The 26,132-nt window shown below is 30.2% G+C and overlaps 2 protein-coding genes across 7 annotated transcripts in view; one reads left to right on the top strand and one right to left on the bottom strand.

The window, feature by feature from the left end:
• LOC122515667 (A disintegrin and metalloproteinase with thrombospondin motifs 7-like) overlaps positions 1 to 13,168 on the bottom strand; it is a 57,622-nt gene extending 44,454 nt beyond the window's left edge. For 2 of the 4 annotated variants that reach the window (XM_043633070.1, XM_043633067.1), the window contains exons 1-2: positions 6,152 to 6,437; positions 4,962 to 5,112 (exon numbers count right to left, since the gene is read on the bottom strand). Coding sequence is in view for 3 of the 4 variants with exons in the window: in XM_043633067.1 (XP_043489002.1) it covers positions 4,962 to 5,080 (119 nt within the window). In the remaining variant the exon portion in view is untranslated. Of the gene's footprint in view, positions 1 to 4,961; positions 5,113 to 5,989; positions 6,013 to 6,151; positions 6,438 to 13,147 lie in introns of those variants that run through there. The other 2 variants (XM_043633069.1, XM_043633068.1) reach the window with 2 other exon arrangements.
• Positions 13,169 to 22,672: 9,504 nt separating this feature from the next.
• On the top strand, positions 22,673 to 24,510 carry LOC122515666. 3 transcript variants are annotated; one of them, XM_043633064.1, is made up of 5 exons: positions 22,673 to 22,888; positions 22,987 to 23,030; positions 23,155 to 23,487; positions 24,001 to 24,268; positions 24,355 to 24,510. In XM_043633064.1, the coding sequence occupies exons 1-5, from the start codon at positions 22,854 to 22,856 to the stop codon at positions 24,419 to 24,421; spliced, it is 747 nt and encodes a 248-aa protein (XP_043488999.1). In that variant the 5' UTR covers positions 22,673 to 22,853; the 3' UTR covers positions 24,422 to 24,510. The 3 variants fall into 3 exon arrangements, with proteins under 3 accessions (XP_043488999.1, XP_043489000.1, XP_043489001.1); XM_043633065.1 differs by having other exon boundaries at positions 22,987 to 23,064; XM_043633066.1 differs by lacking the exon at positions 22,987 to 23,030.
• Positions 24,511 to 26,132: the final 1,622 nt, after the last annotated feature.

Raw genomic sequence — 26,132 nt, 5'->3', positions numbered from 1 at the left:
TTTTACACTCTTTATTTTACCTATTTCTAACTTTATTTCGTTATTTCGCTTTATCTATTTTTTATCTTTCTATCTCTTATTTCTCTTTACCTATTTCTATCGTTTCTATCTTTCTATCTCTTTCTATCACTCATACTTTCTCTCTCGCTCTTACACTTTACTATCTTTACTTTGATTTTTCTCTTTAACCCTCTAACTTTTCTCTCTCTCTCTCTCTCTCTTTCTGTTTATATATATTCTTTCATATCTTTCTCTTTTCTATTTCATTCTTCTTCTCTCTTTCTATCTTCAACTAATTCACTGTCCCTTCTTATCTCTCTTTTTACTCTCCTCAACGTTCTTCTTTCCCTTGCTTACTCTTTTTTACTATTTTATTATCTTTCGTTCCACTCTCTCTTTCTCTTTCGCACACCCTTCCCCTCCCCCCCTAAGTTTTTTCTTTTCCCATGGTGATCTCGGTTCGCGGCTCGTAAATAATCGACATTAATCGTCGCCTCGTTACTTGTCGGTTATTATCGGCTCGCGCCAACCGGCTTCCTTTTGCCAAGGATTATCGTACGAAGAATGAGAGAAAAAAGAAAACGAGGAGAGAGAGAGAGAGAGAGAGTGAAAAACAAAGAGAGAAAAAAGTGGATTCGATGGAGGATAAAGACGTCGAGAAGGATGATAAGGTCGTTTTCCCTTTAATCCAATTTTTTCCCCCTTTCTATTTTCAAATCGTTCTTAATCAGAGAAACGTGTGTAGAAGACGTCATTACATTTGGAATAGGTCACACGAAATATTCCTCCTCCTCCTTTTCCTTTCCTGAATTGTTCAACCTCAAAGAAATTAGAGTGATTACAATTTGAAAAAAAGAAAAAAAAAGAGAGATTAAGGAATGAATATTCGTAAGATTTGTCTTCTATAAAGGTGGAATAAGAAGATTGCGCCAGAATCAGGATTCTTAAATCATTCGTTTGCAATACCTATTTTAACAAATTTTACGCTAGCGTCAATACCCTCGCATTATATGATACTAAAAATAATAATGAAATGTTGAATAGAACTGTGGTATTAAAGTCTGGAAAAATGTACCATAATATAGCGTACGTGGTATGTGTTTACTCAAAGAAGAATGAGAGTATATACTACATGTACACCTGGTATATTGTAGATATTATAATATAAATTATAGAATAAATTATAGTATAATTTACGGAATATAAATTATAGTATAATAAAAGTTATAGTGTAATTTACGAAATAAAAAAAAAAAAAAAAGATATATATATATATAAATTACAATATAATTTATAGAATATAATTATATTAAGTTTATTTATATAACAGTTGTTAATTTTGAAATATAATATTTTCTATTTTCGAAAAATATGGCATCCTAAATATGCATTCATTTGACTATCGTCTACCTATGATGTCACAGTGTAAATATGCGTAATATACAGGTACGTGTACATTCACATATACACACATATATATATATATATATATATATATATATATATATATAAAAGTACACATTCATGACGATAAAAGAGGATATAAGTATACAAATATATATATGTATATGTAAGTATATACATTAATGACGATAAATGTGTTAAATGAACGATTCACGAGTTCATACTTATCGGTCACGATGGTATGACGTTGATGGTTTTAAATCTAAAAGAATTTCAAACGCGTTGCACATATTATGTACATGCCAAAAGTAAAAGGCTCAACCCGATCGAACGAATGAACGAACGGCAAAATGATCGATCGATAATACCGATGATCGATCGTTTGCTACCGAATACGTTCTGACCCTTCTTCGATGATCGATACACTACAGGTTGCCCCAAAAGTATATCTACCGAAGTTAAAAAATTGCAAATTTTATAACTGTCAGGTATTTGAAATAATTGCATCGTTGACCCATATTATTTGAACAATACTAACCGAAGATTTATATCTTGAAAAAATAAATGATCTTTTACGTTAAAAATCCACAGGATGATGTTGCTTTATACACGATTAAAATATGAAACCATAAATTTGGTCATACCGTAATGTAATAATTATTTTTGGGAATAGATATACGTCAGAAAATTTTAAACAAATTTCTAGTTCGATACTATTATAAGGTAATATATATATATATATATAAAGAAATTAATTTAGATTTTTTCTTCTTCTCGGCAAAGCAACTTCTGGGACACCCTGTACGAGCTACATACGTTCGCAATTTCGTAGTAACGTAAATGTTTAATGTTTAAATAAATTACGAGCTTTAGATAGATGATACCTATTTGGCAAATGCAAGCATAAAAATTGTATTAGTATTAGAGTACGTATGAACGTAGTTTCGAGAATGGAAAACTTGCTTCGCTGTTATGATTTTAATTTCGAATTGGACGTGCGTCCAATAAATGCATCTCTCTCCCTCTCTCTCTCTCTCTATCTTTCTTTCTCTCTGGTACATTTTTTATTACTAGGATTAGTAACGGGGTGGTACGATTTATTCGAGATTATCGTCCAACGCGACGGGGAGCTTTGCAGCAAATTCCGTTCGTCGTTTACTACAATCTGTGTATAACACACGTATACACGTATACATACGTATGTGTACATGGGTATACAAAGAAAAGCTTATTGCGACCAAATGCGACGATTTCCTACATTTTTTCTCGATTAATATGAGAACTTATTAGTGAGTCAGTATACATTTTTAACTCTTATCTCATTCAAAACTGGTATTAGTAATACTGTGAACTATATACACAAATATATATATATAAGTATATACGTGTATATATCTTTTTAATATTATTACCTTTTTAGTAATAAGAAATTATTTTAAAAGAATATGATATAATATATTAAGAACATTTAAATTATCATTATAAAATTCTATCAAATTAAAAGATAACTAATTTTGGAAAAATAATGGAATCGATTGATGATGGGCCGACATAGAAGACTATAGGATGGTATTATCTTCTTATGATATCGAAGCTAAAAAGAATAAAAAGGGTGAGGGGAGGGAGGGAGAGCTTGCTTTCTTTTGTAAGAAACTCGAGAAAGACTGTCGTTGATCGAATTACAGAAGCGACGACGTTACTCCGATGACCGAACGAAATTGTCTCCTCTCTGAGGAAAAAACGAAGAAAGAGAAAGAAAAATATGAGAGAGTAAAAGGGGGGACACAAAAAGAAGAGGAGTTAGAACGAGTAATGGATAGATACATAGAAGAGTAAGAAAGAAATAGAAAATAAAAAGGGTTAAAATAAGAGTAAAACGAAAGTGAGAAAGAGTGTGGTGGTGGGCGGTGGGCAGTGGGGGGAGGTCAAAAAAGAAAAAGAAGAAAGAGAGAATGAGAAAGAGAGATAAAACAAGTGTGTCTATGTGTGAGAGTGTTATATACATGTGAGGATATATATGTAAATATATATATATATAAATAGGTAGGACTTTAGTGCGTCCGTGGAAAATATGCGTTCGTGCGTTCGTTGTCCGATCCGGTAATCGAAACCGGTAATTATGCGCCGACATTGGCATGCGCCCCCTGAGATACCGCGAATCTCCATGAGAGTAAAAGAAGGGATGGTAAGAGGCGGTGTAGGGGGAGGGGGGAGAAAGAGAGAGAGAAAGAGAAGAAGGGATAACAAGAGAATCTTTGCCTGAAGCATCGAAAGTAACGAGGGCAAGGATTGATGTCCAGTTCTTTCTTTCTTTCTTTCTTTCTTTCCTTCCTTCCTTCCTTTCTACCTTTCTACCTTTCTTCCTACCTTCCTTCCTTCCTTTCTTCCTTCCTTCCTTCCTTCTTTCTTTCTATCTATCTATCTTTCTTCCTCCTGTTGTTCCTGTTCTTTTTCTTTTTCTTCTTCTTTCGTTTCTCAAACAACATTCGAGAATTATTACGAGGTGTCCGTATTAAAATAAACTGCCGCTGTGTAAGACCGCGTTGGAAAATATCCTCGTTAAAACGAAGAGTTATCGGAGTATCGCATCTCCCAAGGAGAAATTTCTCTTCTCTTCTCTTACTAGATGGTTTTTGTATATTATATATGTGTACGTGTATAGGTGTATGCATTAACAATAAGTATATATTTATGGGTGTAGGTAAGTTTGCATATGTATTGACAATAAGTACATATTTGCGTGTTGGTTTACGTATATAATATTTAATATGATCAGTTGTGTATATATATATCTATGTATGTGTATAGTATAACATTTAGGTACAGTAAATAAATAATATACTCTATAAATGTATATATGCACTATATTGTATATGTATGTACTATAATATCTACGTATGTAACATGTATATAAATACTGTGATGCATTTTCATTGTTTTCTGAAAACACTATTAGGGTTTAACATAATGCAAAAGTTATTACGGTCTATCTAAAGCACGATATATTCTTCTAACATGATTTCCAAATAGCACTTAATAAATTTCAAATACTCTCGTACAACACAAATTTCATTTCCCTAATTTCTATTATTCTGAGGTTTAGCTTAATATAGAACAGAACAAAATAATCCTATTATGGGGGATTTAAATCCATGCATATACCAAATACACTAATAAATTCGTATGCGTATATTCTAGTACAAATATATATATATATGCAGAAGGAGTATGATGTCAAATATAACGCAATGAAATTTTGTTAATTTAAATCAATAATTAAGAAAATCAATCTGTAGTAAAATTTATTAACGTTTTACGAATTAATTCGTAATGCACTAATCGTACATTATTTTATGAGACAAATGAACAAGAAATTTTCTTTAAAAAAAAGAAATAATAATATTAGACGATTGTTTATTTCGTGTATTACGAGTAGGTGTGTATAAATTACGAAGATAATTTATTTTAACTCATTTAAAACGAAATTATCGCAAATGATGGACGAAAGATAAAAAGAGATAAAAATATACTAGGAGATATCCGATGCAATGACTTACCGAAAATCAAGGATGGTCATCCTGAATCGCATAGCAAGTCGTCCAGTGGTTTCTCCCGCGACTTCGATGGAGGTCCACGATGATGACGCGACATTTCTCAATTTTCGTGAACGATCCATGAAGAAGTCACTTTTCCTTGGCTCAGGCCATTCTAATCGAGTTAATAAAATAACAATTTATCGTCCAATTGTAATTAATATATCCGATAATTAGAAAAGAACGTAAAAAGAAAAAAAACATTTTATTCAATTTCTCTTCGACAAATTGAAAATGATAATATAATCCAAAAATTATTCTACTTTCTCTGGAACAACAAAATGATGCGAGTTCTTTTAAGAAAAAAATTGAAATTGTGAAAAATATTTAGATAAGAGAAAATGATACGAGCTAGTTAAGCATTGTATAAAAAAAAAAAAAAAAAAGAAAGAAGAAGAAAGCGAATCGCGATACACTTGTCCCTTTTGCTAACAACTAATATTTGCATAAAAATAAAAAACCTTGTGTCATAACTAACAATAAATCCCTTGCATAAGTGTCCCTAATCGTGTTCGATGTAACAAAAAAGAAAACAGATGGGGAAGAAGGACAACGCGTGTGTGACAAGGCATGCTAACATTCTCCTGTATAAACAGCTGTGAAGAATGAGATCACAAATAAAGAAGAACAGCAGTTTCTCTCTATTTCTATAATTTTATGAACTAATAAGAAATTCTTTAGGAAGATTAGTCACACGGGAAAATGAGATCATGATCTTTCCCGATTAAATATTTAAACGCGTCGAACAATATATTATATAATTTATAAATTATATCAATTATAAATTAAATATAATTAAAAAAAATTAAAACTTTGATATATACAAGATCTTACAAAAAGAAACAAAAATAACAGGAGACACGAATAAAAATTATAAAAACAAAATAAATAATAAAATACACAATCTACCATCATTATATAACAATTACTACTAATTATTTAATTTATTCCTATTATTGTAGTTGTCGTATTCTTATTTAAAATATCTTTACCGAAGATAACAACTCGAAAGCAAATTTGTATTATCGTTCGCGTTAATAAAACAAATAAAAAAATCACGAAAAATGTTCTAATCACTCGCGAAGAATACACAACAATCGTAAGGTAACGTCCCACTGAAATATTTTAATTCAACTGACGTAAACTATGATTACCTTAAGAAAATCGCTCTTCTGCGATCTCTCTCTCTCTCTCTCCCTCTCACTCCCTCCCCCTTTTATCCTCTTTCTCTCTCCTTCTTTTCCTCTTCGTTTCACGATCGTTCGAAAGGAAAGAGAATGCGGAAGACGGTTGAGAACGGCGGTCCGTAACGATTTTCCCGCGCACGGGCACGTTTCAAAAGGGCCAGTGCAACAGCATCAACATCAGCATCAGCATCAGCAACAGTAACGTCAACGTATGTGTTCGTCGCTTAATCCCATTCAAAGAACCTCATCTTCATTCTCATCCAAATAAGAAGAAGAAGAAGAAGAAGAGGAGGAGGAGGAGGAAGAAGAAAAACAAGAAGAAGAAGAAGAAGAAGAAGTGGTGTTGGCGTCAGAGATTAGAATAACAGGTGGATTTAAAAGTACACATAAAAACACGTGACACACATATTTCCTTGAGTTAAATGAGAAACCAATGGTAGAAGAATTATTAAAAATTACAACAAAAAAAAAAACAAAAAAGATAAAATAAATTTACAAAAATATACTCAAAAACAAAACGAAAAATTATTATTCACCAACGGTACTTGCTGCAATTAGGACAAAGATAATTACGATAACTACGATGAAAACTAACGTAATCGTTTCGCAAATGAAAATATTAATTCGTTTCGAGATACGTTTAATACGTGGAAGAAAAAAAAAACAAACTGATTAATCAATTTCTTATTTTTTTCTTTCGTTTTTTCTGTTTTTTTGTTATTTTTTTTTTGTTTTCTCTTTTAATTCCCCTTTTCTCGTTTTCGTTTTAAGTTTGGTATTATCTCGTTCGCGCGCGCGTTCGAACTTTGCGATCGGAAGTGCGGTTTTGTTTTGTGCGCGCACGTATGTACGCCGCCGCGACAGGAATGATAGTGAGTAAAGTGGGAGAGCCTGCGGGAAATATATAGGCCGCAGGGTAACATTCGATACGTGGTGGGGGGGTGTATACAAGGTGGGAGCAAAAGGCAGACCTTAGTAAAAGAGGGGTGGGAGAAACACAAGGGAGAAGAATTCCCTTGGTCTCATCCCTTGCGTGCGTGTGCGCAACTTACTACTCCCAAGAAAATTCTTTCCAAATTCACCTACATGATTATTCATTTATTTATTTTTTTTTTATCTCACTCTCTTTCCTCCACCACGACGATTATATCCAATAATAAGTAATAATAATATATATGTGTGTATAAGAAAAAAAAGGTGGGGGGTGGAAATCGAACGAAACGATTTGCGTTAACGTATTTTGATGTACGATTTTGATTTGTCGATTAATTTCTATTTCTATTTCTATTTCTTTTTCTTTTTTTTTTTTTTTCAAGAAAAATTCTCATTAAATTATTAATGAATAAACGAGAGATTCAATGTATAATATCTCGTTTATGTAAACATATTTATCGGGGTGGCGGGGGGAGGGGAAAGAAAAAGGAAATAAAAATAATAAACATCGTATGCAATATGTAACGCAATACAATCGCGATATAAATTTAATCTCTTTTAATTAGTTATACATATAGCAACATATTGATTAAGATTATATCTGACATAAATAGAAATCAAGAATCCTATAATTATATACTGTTATATAAACGATAAGGGGAAATAAAAATAAAAGTAAACAAAAATTATGCGGTCCTTATCGATGCGCGATTGAACGCGAGTTGAGTTTACGAATGTATAAGGAAAAAAAAAAAAAAAGAAAAAGAAAAATAAAAAATAAAAAAGAAAAAGAAAAAGCAACATCGTGAAATTTAATCAGCAAAATTATCATTTTCTAATACTCGAGTTACGATATCGATTGTACGAGACCGATGATTAATTGGGAATGGTAAAAAGGAAAAAGAAAAAGAAAAAAAAAACAAGAAAAAAGTAAACAATAACAATAATGTATGAAATTTGACGCAATTAGATACGACGACCGATCGTAAAGTTCGACGAATAAATTAATCTCGATTAATCTTTTCTTCGTTGAATGACATTAATCAGACTTTACTTAATTTTAAATATTTATCGTACGATGAAAGATAAAGTGAGTAAGAGGAATAAGAATTAGAATGGGAAAACGATTAGGTTTTCCAAGAAAAGTCTGATATTTCATTTTTCGATCCTGTTCTTATAATCTCGACTATTTTCGTTGTTAAATCGTCCAATAATTATCTCAATAATGGATGCAATAAACAAATGATATAGACGGACGATACATATATCTTATATATTTTATATAATAAAAAAATAATTTATATAAAAAAATAATAGTATATAATAAATAATTCATATAAAAATACGCGATTACGTTTATACACGAAATGATAGAAAATTGTGAATGAATGATTAAAATAAGAAGATTTACTACTAGATTACTATGCACATATATATATATATACAAAGACATAGAGACTTCTTCTTCTTAGACGTTGATTCTTCAAAGTTATTCGAGGAATGACTTTCCTTCCGCAATGTGCTATCCATTAGACTGGCGCCATTACGATCGTTCGCGGTAGAGTAAAAGGCCGTTCTCATTTCACATAGTCGTCGTTAAACCGTATACCAGAAATTGTGTGGTAATAAAGTATCGACAGGTCGATAATCGACCACGAGTTACTGCTTTTTAAAAAACAAAAAATTACAATAAATAAATAAATAAGATAAAAAATACAATAAATGGCTGAAAAAAGAGAAACATGCATAAGTACGTGCGTGAAGTAAAACAAAAAGAAAGAAATAAAAAATAAATACAACAAAAACAAAGACTCTAGCAATACTTCGATTTGTTCGTTTGAATTGTTTATGGGGGATCGTGTTTTATTAGCTTACAATCATGTTTTCTGATAGATTGATACGAAAGAAAAGAATTATGACGGTTTGTAATCAATAAATTTTCTTAGAATCTTAACGCAAAGTCGAAAATCCGAACGATTTTCTTCGAAGCACGCTCGATAACCTAAGTGTTAAAAAGAGAAGGATTTAGAACGAGAATAAATATGGATTGTTATCAGGGGAGGGGGGAGGGAGGGAACACGATCGAAAGAAAATCTTAATGCGAAATATCAAATGATTTATGTTCTCTCGTAGTTTTATCGACATCGATCAGATTTATTGATGTACGTATTTGAAAAATGTTTTTATACATTGTCTCGATAATTTAATCTTTATTAAATCGTCGTGCAAATTTTTAGAATTAGTTTGGAAGGAGAATGTATTCATTGGAAACGATTATAAATGAAATAAAAATTTAAAAAAAATGTATGATCTATATAGATTTTTTTATAATGATTTAAATCAATTTAAATCTTTGTTAATATTAATTATAAGTAGTTATAAGAGATAAATAATAATTATTTTTATTTATAAAGGTTTAATAATTCAAATTCTGTTCAAAATGTAATATCTTCATATGAATAGATATTTAAATATCGAGTATTACAGAGAACCTCCAATGAAAATTAATTACAACTCGATTATAAGAGAAATATAAATGTATAATTTATATTATAAATTACCTTGATAAATGTAGATTTGATATTTAAATATCAATCATTTTAAACAACTCTCCGAAATCATTAATTGCAAATGTTTGTAAATAGAAATGTAAATGAATTTATTTACCCTCTTTAAATTTATTTATATAAATAGATCGATATTTAAATAAATGTTAAACATTTTGAACGACTCCCGATGAAAATGAAAATCATTACGAATTATTGTCTAAGAGAAATATAAATGAATTAATTTATGTTCTACATTTGTGTTTCTTTGATTTAAATTGATATTTGAATGGCAAACATTTTAAAGAATTAATCGATGAAAATGAATTTAATAATGATTCCAAAAGAAATATAAATGAATAGATTTACATTTAAAATTACTTTTAAAATACATACATATAAATCGATATTTAAATAAATTGAACATTGAAAACAACTTTGCAAGAACATTATTCATTGCAAATGACAACTACCACAGATATTTTATTATTTAATGTATGCATTGAACATTAATTAATCTTGTAATTTGTATTTATTAGTAATAAAACAACACGTTAAATAAAACATAAAACAAAACAAACTCACGAATTAGGGTCCCCCATACGTCTAGAATAAATCTCGAACATTTATATCATACTTGCATTTTAAACTCGTTCCTCTTCCTCGTGTTCCAACCTCCGTTAACATTTACATACACACGATTCAGAATTCTATACGTGTAAGACGATAACTCACGATATAAAAGCGATAAAAAAAAAGAAATAAAATGAAAGAAAGAAAGAAAGAAAGAAAGAGTCACGTGTTAAAAGAAATCATCCGAACGACAAACCTGACTCATGATTATGGTCAATCCTATTCAACGTTGACACTAACAGTTCTATTCATTTAAAATAATCAATCATTAAAACAAATAATAGAACAAAATTTGTACAATTTTATTATACGTATATCTTCAACTCTATCAAAAAAACACAGATATAAGATTGAATTTATCAAACTAATTGAAAACATTCTCTTAGAGAAAATTTATTTCAAATCATTGTAAAAACTTGGCGTCGTGGAGTCTCTTGTGCCATTCAGTACACCTGTCTTTCGATTCTTTTTTTATTTTATTTTCGATCAATGACAGAAATGACGATAAGTTCCTACGTTGCACGAACTTACATAGAAAAGAAAAGGGGGGAAAAGAGGGATAAGTTAAAATAAAAACATTTAGTCGTTACGACTCCCATTAACCTCATTGAGAGAAATCTACGGCGTAATATGCATGCATGTATATATGTCTATGTCTATATCTTTATGTGTATCTATGTGTGCGTGTGTGTGTATATGCGTATGTAACTGTAAAATACTCCACGTGCGATAGAACCGATCGTAAATATATCGGGAAATCAGCGTGAGGCAGGAAAACCACGAAGAAGCTTATATACATGTGTATGTTCACTAACACATACAAAATTACCTGCTGAGGACAATGTGAACGTAAAAAGAACGAGATAATTGACTCGAGTTTCGATGCGTGAAACGTTGCACAAGTTATGAACCGATTTTATTGAATGCGAGGAAAAAGCTAATGGAAAGTGATCCAGATGAATTTTTATTATACTTTGTTGGAAGTTTAATGTATATACACGTGTACGTGGTGTATGTGTAAATACCTAAATGTAATTTTCGTTCGAAACCAAATAATAAACGATTTTGCTAAATAGGAAATAAGAGTTAATGGAAAGTAGTTTAGATCAATTTTTATTGCACTTTGTTCAATTTCTACATACAGACTGTACTGTTCCAAACCTGAACGATTAAACTTGTAAAGGGGTTTAATCTACATATAAAATGAAGAATTAAATAAAGTTTATCATGAAACGATTTGTTACAGAACTATGAACAAATTTTGTATGTCAAAATTCATTCAAATTTGTTAAATTTCTGGGCCTCATAACTGGATGCAATATTAATGAAAAAGGTGCACTGTGAGTGCTCGTTGGATTCGTATTAATATCTTCTATAACTTTCATTAAATTTCAAATATTAATTTCCATTGAAAATAATAATTATTATTATTATAATATTGATCGAAGCATTCTCTATAAAACAGCTGAAATAATCAAAGTCTTACTGTATATTCGAAATCTATAATATAATGCATTAAATAAATTTACAAATAATATTTGAAAATCTAACAAAACATAAAATATCTCAAATCTGCAATACTAAACGAGGAACATAAACTATCCCTTTCGCCAAAAAGAAAAAAGAAAAAAAAAGAAAGAAATAAAAATAAACGTAAAGGATAAAATATCTTATAATACAACAAAAAGTGGACTTACATAAATACATATATGTATTTACGCTTGCTCAATTTTCAAGAAAACGGCTCACATGTATATGCAATTTTCATTTAAAATTACGGAGAAGAAGGAAAACGATTTCCGTATCCGCGAGAAATAAACGAAGTCCTCCTCTCGCGGCATGATTCTCGCGCCTCTGTTACTTTTTTTTTACTGCGGTATCTTTTTTATTTATTTTATTTTTTTATTTTTATTTTTATTTTTATTTTTTATTTTTTTAAATATTCTTTCCCTCGTTTTTTGTTTTGTTTCGGCGAGGTGCGACCCTGCTCAACGCTTCTCGTCGAATTACACACCGTGACCTATAATTTGAAGACTATTTCACATGCCGTAAGTGTGCAATCACGAAAGGTGTTCCCTTTTGTAAGTGGTTCCACCTAGATGAAGAATTTATCGGCTAACAGCCCTTTTTACTTTTACCTCCACCTTCCTTACTTACTTCAAACTTGTAATACACGTGTGGTAAAACCCAAACTACTCGATCGGATCTCTCACACGACCACCCCCGCTTAACATGACGACGTACGTATGCTTTCAACTTAGACACACGTGTAACGTCCTTTTCGTTGATAGAACGAATTCAAACATCGACTCAAACACTTCTTCTTCTTCTTCTTCTTCTTCTTTTCCTTTTTTTCTTTTCCCCCGAACAGAAAAAGATTTTCAAAATAATTCACAGCGAATGGTACTTTCAACGTCGACGGATTTTTTCTTTTTTTTTTTTTATATATTTTCTTGGTAGTCTAATTCAAATGTAAACTCAAATAATGAAAAGACCAAGACTTTGAATATAATTAATTAATGTTAGAACGGTAGATATAAGATGTAACGTCTTCTAATACGCATTCAATTTTGAAACCTTGTTTTTTTTTTGCTTTTTTAATTTCTCTTAAAATAGAAAAATATATATTCGTCGTAATTAACAATGAATAGTATACGAAAAATTATCGTCACCAAAAAGGAACTTAATTATTTTTTGATATTTTCTAATTCACGTTTGAATGAAAATGAAAAAGAACAAATCGGTGTTATAATTGTCAGTGGACAATAAGAAAAATGACGATTTCGTATTTTAATTGATAATCAGCAGATGTGAAATAATCCCTCATCTTTCGAACGTACGTTTTACTTACATAAAGCAGACACGGTATCGAACATTCCTCATTTAAGGTTCTAACTAAACTTATGGCTAATCTTGACACTCCCAACGTATGAACATAACCATCTCTGCGTCATCCCAGATGACTGACTTGGCTTGCTCACGTACAGGATGTTGCAAAATTCAAAATTGCCTTTTGATTGTTCAAATAAAAATAAAAAAGAAAAAGAAAGAAAGAAAGAAAGAAAAGAGAAATGATTACTCGATCGAATAAATCGATGTTATTCTCTTGGAGATAGGCAAAATTGCTACCACTTTCATGATGGATTATATAATGAATATTTTCCTATTATGCAAGTTAATGCATTAAAAAGAAAACAGCAAATCAAAGAAACTCGAAAGATATGTGCAAGCATACACGTATATTTCAAAAAAATTGGGAACTCCACTAATTAATAAAATGTAAATCAATAAAAACAATAAACAGGTTCTATCCTAAATAATCGACATTTTAAAATATTGTTTTTTTTTCTGTATACGATAAAAATCATTAAATAAAAAAAAAAAAAAGAAAAAAAAGCCAACAGAAAATGAACGAAAAAATTGTACGCTTTATACATTTTTTTACGATCGTACTCATTCCCAAAATCATAAGTTGTCACGTGTATCGTTATTCGACCACATATTTGAGCTAGAAAAAAAAAAAACAAATCTACGTAGGAGTATCATTCGTAGAGAAATTCTAGTAGCAAAGGATGATAAGTTTTGGCGATAGTACACTTACGTACATCCTACTTCCTTCTTTAACACTCGACACACAAACACAAAAAAAGAAGAAAAAAAAATGGATAAGAAGAAAAAAAGAAAAGAAAAGAAAAGAAAAGAAAAGAAAAAGAATAGGTATACGAAGTAACATAAATCATGAAGTATTTTTGCAACAACCGGTACACGCATCGAACTCTCGGTAGTGTAGTTGTTGTAGTCCTAACGTGAGTAGGATGCAACGTATTGCCACAAGGTCTCTCAGCCGGGCCGATTGCACGCAACACACAAGTACTCATCTCAATTGGCGATTATGGTCTCATAAATTCATTTTGAGACGAAGTTGAACGAACATCACGTAGGAGAAGAAGGGGTAAGAGGGAAGAGAAAGGGAAAGGGAAAGGGAAAGAGGAAGAGGAAGAGAGAGAGAGAGAGAGAGAGAGAGAAAGATAAAGAAAAGAACGTTTAATGTTTTTTATTTCTTTTCCTTTTTTTTCTTTTTTTTTTCATTTTATGCCTTAATCCTCACCTCGAGTGAAGAGATCAGTACGTTCCTTATTCTCAATGAAGGGATGGACATTGAATGAAAATAATCGATGGAATTCTTTCAAAGAACTTACTCGACGGGAAAGAAAAAAAAAATTAAAAAAAGAAAAAGAAAAAAAGTAGAAGGGTAAAATAAAACGCGTTTGAAAGAATAAACAATCAGTTCAAAGTTCGTCGTGAACGTGATGAAGAACATTCGAGGAAACGTATTTTCGCCATCGACGTTTTAAATATTCTTTGAAAGAATTTATTTGTCCCTCTCTCTCCCCTCTTCAATAAAAATATTATTTGTTGAGTTGTTTGTGCTAGTTCGTGTCGCATTATTTAATATATTCTTTTCTTTTCTAACATGTACACACGTAAGATTAAATTTTTTTTTTATTTCGCGTCAAAATCGAAAGAAAGGTTTCGTTGCCTGGAAAATTCTTGGTCGTTTTTTCTTTTGGAAACAATTTTTTAAATTATATAAAGCATATTTTTTTAAATGAAATAAGCATATTATTTTAAATGAAATAAAAAAAGGAATAAAGATTCACGAAGTATATTATGAAAAATAATTACTAACGCGTTTCTTATACGAACGGGTAACGTGTTCTCAGATTTTCTCGTAAAACGAGAAATAGATAGAGAGAGAAGGAGTTCGGTAAACTATAAAATGCGATTCATGGTTGTGGCCTAATAATAGCACGCGATATCGGTCCTCCGAAGAGTAATGATTAAAAGAATCGCTCGAAACGTTGCAGACAGGATGTCCCATTAACAAATTGGCGCGACAGGCAATGCAGATAGCGAGAGAATCGTTAAAACGCGCGAGTCTCGTTTTATCTATCGGTCGTGTGTGTTAGCCTTGGAAAAATAAAAAGAAAAAAAAAGAAAAAAAAAAAGAAAAAGATAAAAGAACAAAAAAAAAAAAAAAAAAATAAAAAAAAATATTAGTTTAAACGCGTCGTCGTCAAGTACCTATACATATGTGTTTTCATTCGAGGAACAAAAAAGAAAAAAGAAGAAAAAAAAAATGAAAAAAGAGAAACCGAAGAAAAGAAAAATAATCAATCAAAATTGAATTTTACATATAAGGCGAATAAGAAGTAAGTAATTTTTATAAGAAAAAATCTATTCTCGATAAGTTGATACCACGAGTAGCTAGCAACCATATAAAGTGCATATACGCGCTTGTATAAATGCGAAAGTGCACGTATGCACGTATGAATGGATGTGCGAATGTATTTATGGTGTATTATATATCGATGAATCATTTCTCATAGATTATTTTCTTATCTCATAGATCGATTTTCAAAAATTGTTCTTAGAATCCGTATCTTACGGGTGTATAATGTATAGATATAGAAATATACTATGTAGTTATATTGGAAGAAGTAGTTATATCAAGATAGGAGAATCAATATCCTTTTCTATAGCAGAGGATAGCTACTGGCATCCACTTATACATAAATGCAACCGAGATTCCACTAGGTAACTAGATATCGAAGCTGTCGGATAGCCGCAATAGTACGTTATCGCGGCAATATGAGAGTTTCAAAAGCAAGAGTCCATCGAACGGTCTTGGAAGAAGCTGATATCGATTACAAAATGGGATTAAGGAGGTGCCAGAAAACAACAAAAAAAAAAAAACAGAAAAATAGGCTTTGAAATATTTGTAATCCCTCTGGACCTGCCTTCGATTCCTCTATCTGTAATCAATATTTTTTGTCGACTTGACACTTTTAGATCGTATTAATGTTATTTTTTTCTTCTTCTTCTTTTTCTTCTTCTTTTTTTCTCATCAATTTTTTTTATTTTCTTTATTCACGTATTCGAGCTACCGACTCTTCTCGACCCAACCATTTTCTAATCCGGATAAATCGAAGTATCAATATTTTTAGATCTAGATCTAGACCTAAAGGTACTCCCTATTTTTCTAAGTATTTATACCTAGTCGCATTTATAAAAGTATCTATTACATCAGTAGACTGTGTGTAATCCGATGCGTCGTGTATGTGTTGTTTCCTGGTTAAGAAATAGATAGATAGATGGAAATGACGATAATAATAATAATAATAATAATAATAATAATTATAATAAGGGATAAAAAACTGCACGATTGGAGATTCCCAATAAATCTCAATTTAAGTATCAACGACAATGCTCTTGATAATAATCCTACAGTTAATTCGATAAACCAATTATAGACCTTACACAATTGGATGCGTTAAACGTGCACGTGTTTCTCCTAATGAAATAAATAATAAATAAAAAAAGAAATGCACAAATAATTGGATAAAGCCCTATATATATATATATCTGATCACAGGTAATTTTAATAAATCTCGATATACGATAATCAAATGTCGTTGCATCGCTTGCATAATGAAACAAATAAAAAAAAAAAGTAAAATAATAAGATGCATACAAATGATGTTGAATAAAAAAAAAAGAAATGTTTAAGAAATTTTCGATTTTCCAATAAATCTCAATTTGGAGAATCAAAGATCATGGTCTCTTGTAACCGTACATTTCATTTGGCAAAGCAATTTCGTAATGACGCTTGAAAAGGATGATTGCCCGCAGGAGCATGAAAAGGTCTGGTCGTTCGTTCCCCGTATATAAAGCTTTTGCGAAGATAATGCGCATAAGTAGAGCGGCTTTAAGCCGGAGCATTACCGTTCACGATGAAATAACAGTGATTACCTTGTGCCCGCGGTAGAAACTCGCAGCGTCGACGGCGCCTATCGCGATCGGCTAGCGACAAGTAAAAAGACGGTCCTCCTCTTCTGAGGGAGTATAAACCCTCCCTCCATCCCACCCTCCTACGTATCCTCTCCCTTTTTTCCTCCCCCATCTCCACCCTCTTCTCTCCCCTTTTTTTTCATTTCCTTCCGGTCTTCCTTAACTGGATCCATAAGGTTCACATCAATCGGATGCACTGATATTTCAATATTTCCTACGAATTTTGATTAACGCGTGCAAATACTCGTAATAATATTCGTACGCATCGGTCTGATTATAATTTTTGGACTTGCTATATTGTTATTAACAATAGGTCATTATATTGTATTTGAAAAAATGATTAAAATTATTTTAGAATAAAAATAATCGTATCGTTTGAAGATTTCTCTCTCTTTCTCTCTCTATCTCTCTTAATTTTTTGAATCGTATTTAAAACGAAATTCTATACTACGCGAATATCGTGTTATGCGAAATTGGTATAATAGAAATGCCGTGTTATATGAGGGTAACCTGTATATGCTTCTATAGAATATGATTTCATCTTCTGAAGATGCCGACTCGCGATCGATCAAGCAGCAGGTATCTTTGATTAATTAATTTCCCTTGATCACGATTTACATAATTGAACGGACCGAGAACTAGTCGTTTTCTCCTTCAAAGATCTCTACAACTTGACAAGGACTCTCTCTCTCTCTCTTTATCTCACTCTCTATGGGATTTGAGAAAGCATATATGTGTATTGAATGAATTGAAATTGATGGTATTTGCTTAAGTGATAATTCGTTACAATTAGTTATGTTGATTTGATTGATGCTGTGTTATTCTAATTACTATACTATGCATTGATGAATACATTAGTTTTGATTTAATATATTTATTAGATTTCTAATGTTATCAAAATAAATTCATTTTAAATTGATATGAGATTGATGATTTCCAATTAAGACTACACAATTGATAGGTGAATATTATTACATATATATATATATACTTTATATGAATGATTAATTTTAATTAAAATTATAATTGATCAATGAATATAAATTGTTTATAATATTTTTAGTTATTTTCTTGGCAAGATTTGTTATTTACATATATGCAATAATAGAAAATAAATGATTAATTGAATAACATGGAAATAATGTTTAATCAATTATTATCTAATCAAATAGACCAGAGAGATAGATAGATAGAGAGAGAGAGAGAGAGGAGATAGTGATTACTAATGATCAAATACACGCAGACGTATAATATAATAGAACTTAATACAGAATTTAATGTTAAGAAAAATATTAAGAAAAATAAGATTAATAGAAATATAATAACATTTAATATTAAGAATTATCAATAGAATAATTGTGAAATATATTTCATATCAACTTTGCTAATTAATTATTATCTAATCGAATAGAGAGAAATAGAGAATTATTGTGAATTCTAACGATGATCAAATATACACGCGTAATAATACAGAATTCATTGTAGAATTTAATTTATAATAATATGTAAAATATTTCGAATATTAAATATCATAGAATATAATCAAATGTGCAAGGGTGTTTCGTAATATACGTAAAATCTACTTCAAGAGTGAACAGGGGGGGGGGTCACATAAGAGCAATGAAAAATGTTTTCTAGTTTTATTCATCTTTGTAACAATAATTAACGACACACTTAATAATAAGAGGGAGAAGAAGAGAGAGAGAGAGAGAGAGAAAGAGAGAAAATGGGAGAATAGTGATTTCTATTGGTTGAATATTTTCAAGACGTGATTTTTAGCTCATGCTTAAGATTTCTTTGAAAACGTTTACCAATAAATCCTTCTATCACAAAGAATTGTACAAAGGAAAAGGACAAAACTTATGAGGCTTTCTCCTACGATTTTCTCTCCCTCTCTCTCTCTCTCTCTTATGCTTTTTCTTACTATTGGATAAACTGGTACAAACGTGCGACGCGGTTGAATTTCGGAAGGTGAAACTTTCAAAGAGAACGGAAAAGGATGAGAGGAAAGGGGAGTACAAAGAGCAGATTTTTTCAGCAACAATGGGGATACCGAGGCGTCAAGGTGGGCGGATGTTGCGTCATATAAACTGCGGCATTAAAATTTTTCTATAGCCAAACTGGCTGGGTGCGACGCGCGAACAAAAAAAAAACGAATAAAAAAGAAAAAAGAAAAAAAAAAAAAAAGAAAAATAATAAAGAACGAGAAAGAGAAACGAGGGAGCATGCGAATGAGTTGTTGTCAAGACGGGAAAAAAATGTCGCTGTTGTATTCGTAAATTACAAAAAAAAAGAAAAAAGAAAAAAAAAAGAAAAATCAAATCAAATGAAAGTAAAAATAAAACGGAATTAAGAGAAATAAGAAAAAAATTACAAAATTGTTAACGGGGGAGCACGGAATAAATGAATAAATTAAAAAACTAAAACGCTTTTATATATTCGATTAATATTTTAAAATCTCAGGGTCCTACATCCGATACAGAATGCAATCTAATATTTTTATTACAAATACTGACAAATTTTCTTACTAATATTTAAATAAAAATACTATGATCATATTTATTTAAAATACTAACGAAAAATATCGAAAAATACTAGCCCAATAAATAATTAATTAACATAATTACATTCAAATGCAGCAAGTATGTAAAATCTCATGAAAAAATCTGTCTTATTCTGTTAAAAATAATGTTATTAAAATTATGTACGTGAGAAATTTAATATATGTGAATATGCGAACTTAGACTGGTACTACAAGTGTGTATCGAGAATAGATTCGATCTGTTTCGATCGCAGGTCGGAAGCATTGTGTCCTCGAATGATTTCAAACACGATCAAAACCACTCCTATTCCATCTCTCTTTCTCTCTTTCCCTCTCTTTCTTTCTTTCCTTCTGTCTTGTCGTTCGCGCTCTTGCCCCCCATGGTGCCGACCTACCCCATGGGTGGATCGAACCTTCCATACCGTTCCTAATCGAATCGATGTGACCCCATTGACACGTCGTGTGGAACAAGCTCGCTCAACTATCCAATCTACGAGTTGTCATTCTTCAGATACAAGATCTACGAAACTAGAAACAACTTTTCTTTTGATAATGTACATGAATCTAAAGATTTCTGTCCCTTTTTTCTTTCCTTCTCCATCTCCCTCTTCTTCTCTTTCGCTTGCTTCTTGTTTTTTGATGGTTTGGAATTTTTTTGGAAGACTTTATCGATCGACGAAGAAGAGAATAGTTGACCGTTTGAAATAAAAGTAAGACTTTTAAAAAAGAAACAAGACGTGCCTTTTCCGTTCACCTCGAAGAATCTCCGGAGAGTGCCGCTCCCAGTCCATAGAATTGCGTTCAATTGTCCATCGAATACTCTTATCCTTCTTCTATATATTCTTTTTTTTTTTTATCTATTTTTGTTTCTATAGGGAACACCATAACCGTCGATCAAAACGAACTATTATATCTGCATTCGATTTTAAAAAATATCGATTTAGGTAAATACCGATCGTTTGATTTGTTACGAAATAAACAGGTGTAATATTAAAACGTGCATAAATATTAAAAAAAAAATGAACAACTATGCTAAGGTGTATCCAGAGGAATAATACACCTGGACGTGGAATGATTTTACATGTAAAATTAGATTCAAGTAAGGGACTCGTATTTTTTTCGTTCGAGGATTCGAGTTTTCGAGAAGATCGTGTTAGAAAAATCTATATTTAAAATATCTTCTACCACCGGATCGAAGATAATCCTGGAAGGAACTTTTACTTGGGAAATGATTGTATGCAATACTCAGCTGTTGGTGATACTTCATTGTCACAGTTCGACTGATAGAAATAAACTAAACTAAGAATAAATAAGGCAGCCGTTTGAAAACGAATCGTAAACGTAACACGGAGGACAATAAAAATACAAATCTAAACGAAAGAAAAAATGTTAGTCGATGATAAATAATTTGAGAGATGGTTTAATGCATCAAAATTGAATGCACAAAAATTTGTTAAAAATTAACATACGATATTACAGTTATCTTTTAAAATACGTTCATTTTATATATCTTATTAAATTTATAATATAACAAAATCTGCATATATATTGTATGACAGGTTGGCATACAAAAAAAATACAAAATCACGCCTCATCGTAGACATTCCCACGTCTAAACAAATTTTTTTTTCTTTTTTTTTCACTTTTATCTGAATCTTTTCTTATGCTTTAACAGCCCGTTAGATATTCGATCGAGCTCGATGTCACGATGAATATTCAAAGTATCGATCCTCTCGATCACACTTTCAACTAAAGTCGTTCCCTTTGTATTCGATATTTTTGCATGACTACGCAAAATACATTATATCGTCTATTACGTTCTAATAATAAGTAAGAATTTGCCTAACGTTTCTTATTACATTAAACCAACTCTCATATCGCGAAAGAAATTAAAGTTTAATTAATTAAGTTAAAGTTACATCAATTTTAATTAATCAAAACAAGTAACAAGGTTTAAAATGTTAAAAAAATGTTTCCTACGGTGTATATTATACCTAATCGATTTGAATAAAGATTACTATGTAAACTCAAGAAATGCACGTATCGTTAAATCGTTATCCGAAGAAAGGCATCAAGAAATCTTAGACATCGATCGAACAACGATGTTATTTGTAAACGTCCATCGAAGTATCTGACACCGTTGCTTTGAGTCGGTCTCTTTTGTAACAGTACCACCTTCTCTGATTAACCTATTCTACGTTTCACAATGTATCCTTCTTGATAGAAACCGATACAGGAAAAGGAATTACTTTGTAAAGCTTTTGAATTATTTGCGGATCAACGACGTAGTTGTTCTTCTATACAAATGTAAGAGACAAACGTATAAAATAAAATTTAACGCTAAATCTTTCTTTTTATACAAAATAAAAAGAAAAAAATAAACTAACGTGACTGATATTGTCAACCGTTTGAAATCTAATTATTTCTATTAGATTGATAGTTATATATACATTATCAAAGATTTTTTAATATTTACTACGAACATAATGACATCATATGAATTTAATATAATTCTAAAAATATAAAATAGAAATTTCGTAATAATTACTATCGGAAATTTTTGACGTACTATTTTAATCTCTAGTATATTGTTTAAATGAATACTTTGTACCTTTAATATAAATCGAATTGAATTTCGATTTAATTCGATATAATTTTGATTCATATGGTGACATCTAGTGTTCGATCTAACAATTAAAAAGATATTACCGACAGTATAAAAAAACTGCTATACCGACAAATTACCGACAGATCAAGAAGATAACTGTTATATCGACTGTAAAATTGAGATTACCTACAGATTCAGATGTTCTTTTACTTAAATACAAATATTTTTAAATGATAAGAAAAAAATATAATTTTCTAAATGAAAATATAATAATAATCTATTAACAAGCTAACACTTTTAATATTTACATGCTATTACTAATGCTGAAATAGCTAAGATTATGCACATGCGCATTATGCACACGATCACTGCTGCCACCTAATAAAAACTGCATATTGTTTTGATATGAATGAAAAACGTTAAACGTCAAATACTTGATTATTTACAGTAATATTAGTTTAAAGAAATTTAATTAACAGCTTTAAATATTTGCTGTTTATAATACTGTAAATATTCACTACTTTGATTTTATATTTCATAATTATTTCATATAAAATGGAAAAGCCATCAAAAAATCAAGCAAACCATAGGTATGTTTATGAAAAATAATTTTCTATTTTAATAATTATTTTTTAATTATTACCATATTCGATTAATCAAATATTTGATGTTTATTTGTTGATTATAGTTTATATATACCAGAAACTTATGGATCATCATCCGCTCACAAAAGTAAATAAAACAAATAATTTTATGCTACCGCAGAGTAATATCACATTAAAATTTACTTTGCTCTTACAAAACAGTAATAAAAAATCCTTAATTGAAATATATAATTTGTTATATTTTGTTCTAGGTTTAGAAAGAAAGAAACTAGTAAGAAAATCAATGTTGCCTTCTAGTTTATCGATGGAATCATTGAAGGAAGAAGAGGCGCATAGCAAGGATATGGACTTGCAATTCTTGTACAATGATTATCTTATATTGACTATGCTAGAACATCTAACAAAAAATAATTCTAAAGCATTAAAAGAGTCAATTGTTAGACAATCAGCTGATATTGCTAAAGAATGTGCTGGAGACGAAGAAGAACTAAACAAATTAAAAATTAGAGAGAAAGATATAATACATTTGAGTATCGTCCAAACCAAACTAGATGCACAAATTGAAGTAATGAATGATTATATGAGTAAGTATTAGATGGTAACTATAGAAATGTTTAACGGTAACATCAAGAAAACAATGAAAACTGTCCATACAAATACGTGTCATATTTGAACATGTTTCAAAGTTATGGTCATTTCTATCTTACAGTAATTTGAATGAATCATCAATCTTTTTAAAACCCTAGATTTATGTCAAATCTGTTAATAGCCTTCTTGTAAATGTGCTTAAAGTTCTTCAATGCTGATAATGAGTGTCGAATACATAATTGTTTCCAAATGACTCCAGAAATAAAAATCTAATTACGTGCTTGCTATTTTGAAACAAAGACAAGAAATATCTATAAGACACCGGGCAATGTTTAGAAATGCTAACCGAGGATTATTATTTTAAAAATTTTCAATGATAATTAGCTATCGCTATTATTCAAACAAAAAAGTAGCTATAACTTTCAAACATGGTCAAATAGGATACATTTTATTACTATTATTATAATATGTTCTTTGTAAGAGATTAATTTATATTTAATGTTTTATAGGAAGCGGTAAGTTAGGCAGCGTAAAAGACATTATGTCTCAACTATGTATGGCTTTGAAACCTTTAGATATTTTACAATGTAATAACATAACTCTACCTGAGAAAACTAATGAATGGTTAGAGTTACATGAAACTTTGAAGAAATGCAAAAATACTCTTCACAATATCCGAGAATTGATTAACACTAATTTAGAAACGTATGAAGCCTTACACAAAGGAATAAAAGACTTTACTTCAACATACAACGATATTGAAAATTGTCAGAAAAAGTAAAATCATATATACATATATGTTTATTCTTTTATATTCTTACTATGTAATTAAATATACTTCATTTATGTATATTTGTTTTCAGGTTGGACAGTGCACTCCAATACTTGCAAATAATAGTGTTGAAAAATGGTTCTTTTTCTTTGCAATAGTATTAATAAGATTAGCATTTAAGACATGTGATATATATAGATACTCCTATTATTTTTTAAAAATATATTACATACTGCCAGTATGGAAAAACTATTTATAAATAATTTTTAATAAAAGCTTAATATTTTACCTTACATAGTCTCATTTCTTTTATAATCTAAGCTAATAAAAATGTACATTGATGACAATACGAGAACATATAAAAACTATTTTGTAATGCATATTCAATGCAATATAAGCATAAGTATACATATTTATGTTTCTATAAAAAAGAAGCACTGGAAGAAATTTAGTTTTACATAAAAGAAATGTGTTTTAAAAAATTCCATTCTAGTTTTGATTTGTTCTCGTTTGTTCCCTGATTATGCTTGCTAATCAAGGTCTTACTGTATGTAATATATCTTTCCTACTATCCTATTGTATTTTTTTCTTTTTTTTTTGGTCCCTTTTTCTCTATCTCTCATTCTATGTCATTCTTCCTTATCATGTTCTCTCTCTTTTTTTTCTTTTTCTTCTTTTTCGTTTCTCTTTATTTCCAAAGAGAAGGACGATATATACAGCATACCCAAACTTTCCTATTATTCTAGCACAACGCTTGCCAAAGATAGGAAGTTCGTCAAAGATCATAGATAGAACAGCTACGCGGTGTAATTTCATCGTGAGCATTCGAGACAACGTGTCACGCGTTGTAAGCTTTCTCGTTCTCTCAACTTCTAGTTTCTATTCCTAAGCTAGCCTCAGCTATTTCATTATCACTCAAAGAGATCTTATCACTTTCTTGTGGCCTATGTTCCCAGTTTGTATCTGACTTCGAAAAGTTCTATCACTTTACTCCTAGATTAATAATATTAGAATATATTTTATACGTATTAATTTAGTTGAGTGATGTCTACCGAATGAAAAATTATTTAATTTAATATTTTTTTCAGTTTGATTATAAATTTAATTAATATTAATTAAGCTTGGCTGAAAATATGGTCTTTGGAACATTTCTATAAACATATTTTTCTCTTTGTTTTATTCTATTTATTTTTTTGTAATTATATTAGTTCGGTTGAGTGTAATCAGTTGATTCGAAAATGATAAACTTTGTTATTTCAACTAAAAATTAATTTAATGGTAACTCATCTGAAAACATTTAATTGATTTAACGTATTCAAAGTATTCTACTGACGTAATATTATCTGTTTAAAAAATATAAACTCTTTTCCGATTTATTTCTAATAGACAGGTATCCAAAATTTGGCTTGTCTGTTGATTGCATTGAGAGAAACTTTATTTAAACAAATTTGTAAGATTTCTTTGATAACATTTAAAATACTAAAGAACAATCAATCTTTTTTTTTATATCAAGAATAAAATCTAACTATGGAATAAAAAAAATATCACAGCGAATGCTATTCTATTATCAAATTTAAATTTACAAAGAACATATTTCATTGTGTAATTATTGTTAATAAAATAATTTCGAAATAATTTAAACAATTCCAGGTGAACATCTCTATTTCTTTCTTTTACAAATTTGCATTTGAACAAAATCATGAAAAATTGGAGATTGATTTATTTAAGATTGATTAACATATTTAATTATTTAATCGTTGTACGAGAATTTCGAAATAATTCAAACAATCCTATGAACGCGTTTTCTGTCTATCTCTCTTTTCCATATATGTACACACACGTATTCACATATACGTACACATAAATGTA

The sequence above is a fragment of the Polistes fuscatus genome, unplaced genomic scaffold (genome assembly GCF_010416935.1).
Source record: "Polistes fuscatus isolate 324 unplaced genomic scaffold, CU_Pfus_HIC Scaffold19, whole genome shotgun sequence".
Lineage (NCBI taxonomy): Eukaryota > Metazoa > Arthropoda > Insecta > Hymenoptera > Vespidae > Polistes > Polistes fuscatus.
The sequence above is the reverse complement of the archived record's forward strand: the minus strand, read 5'-3'. Positions and strand labels throughout refer to the sequence as shown.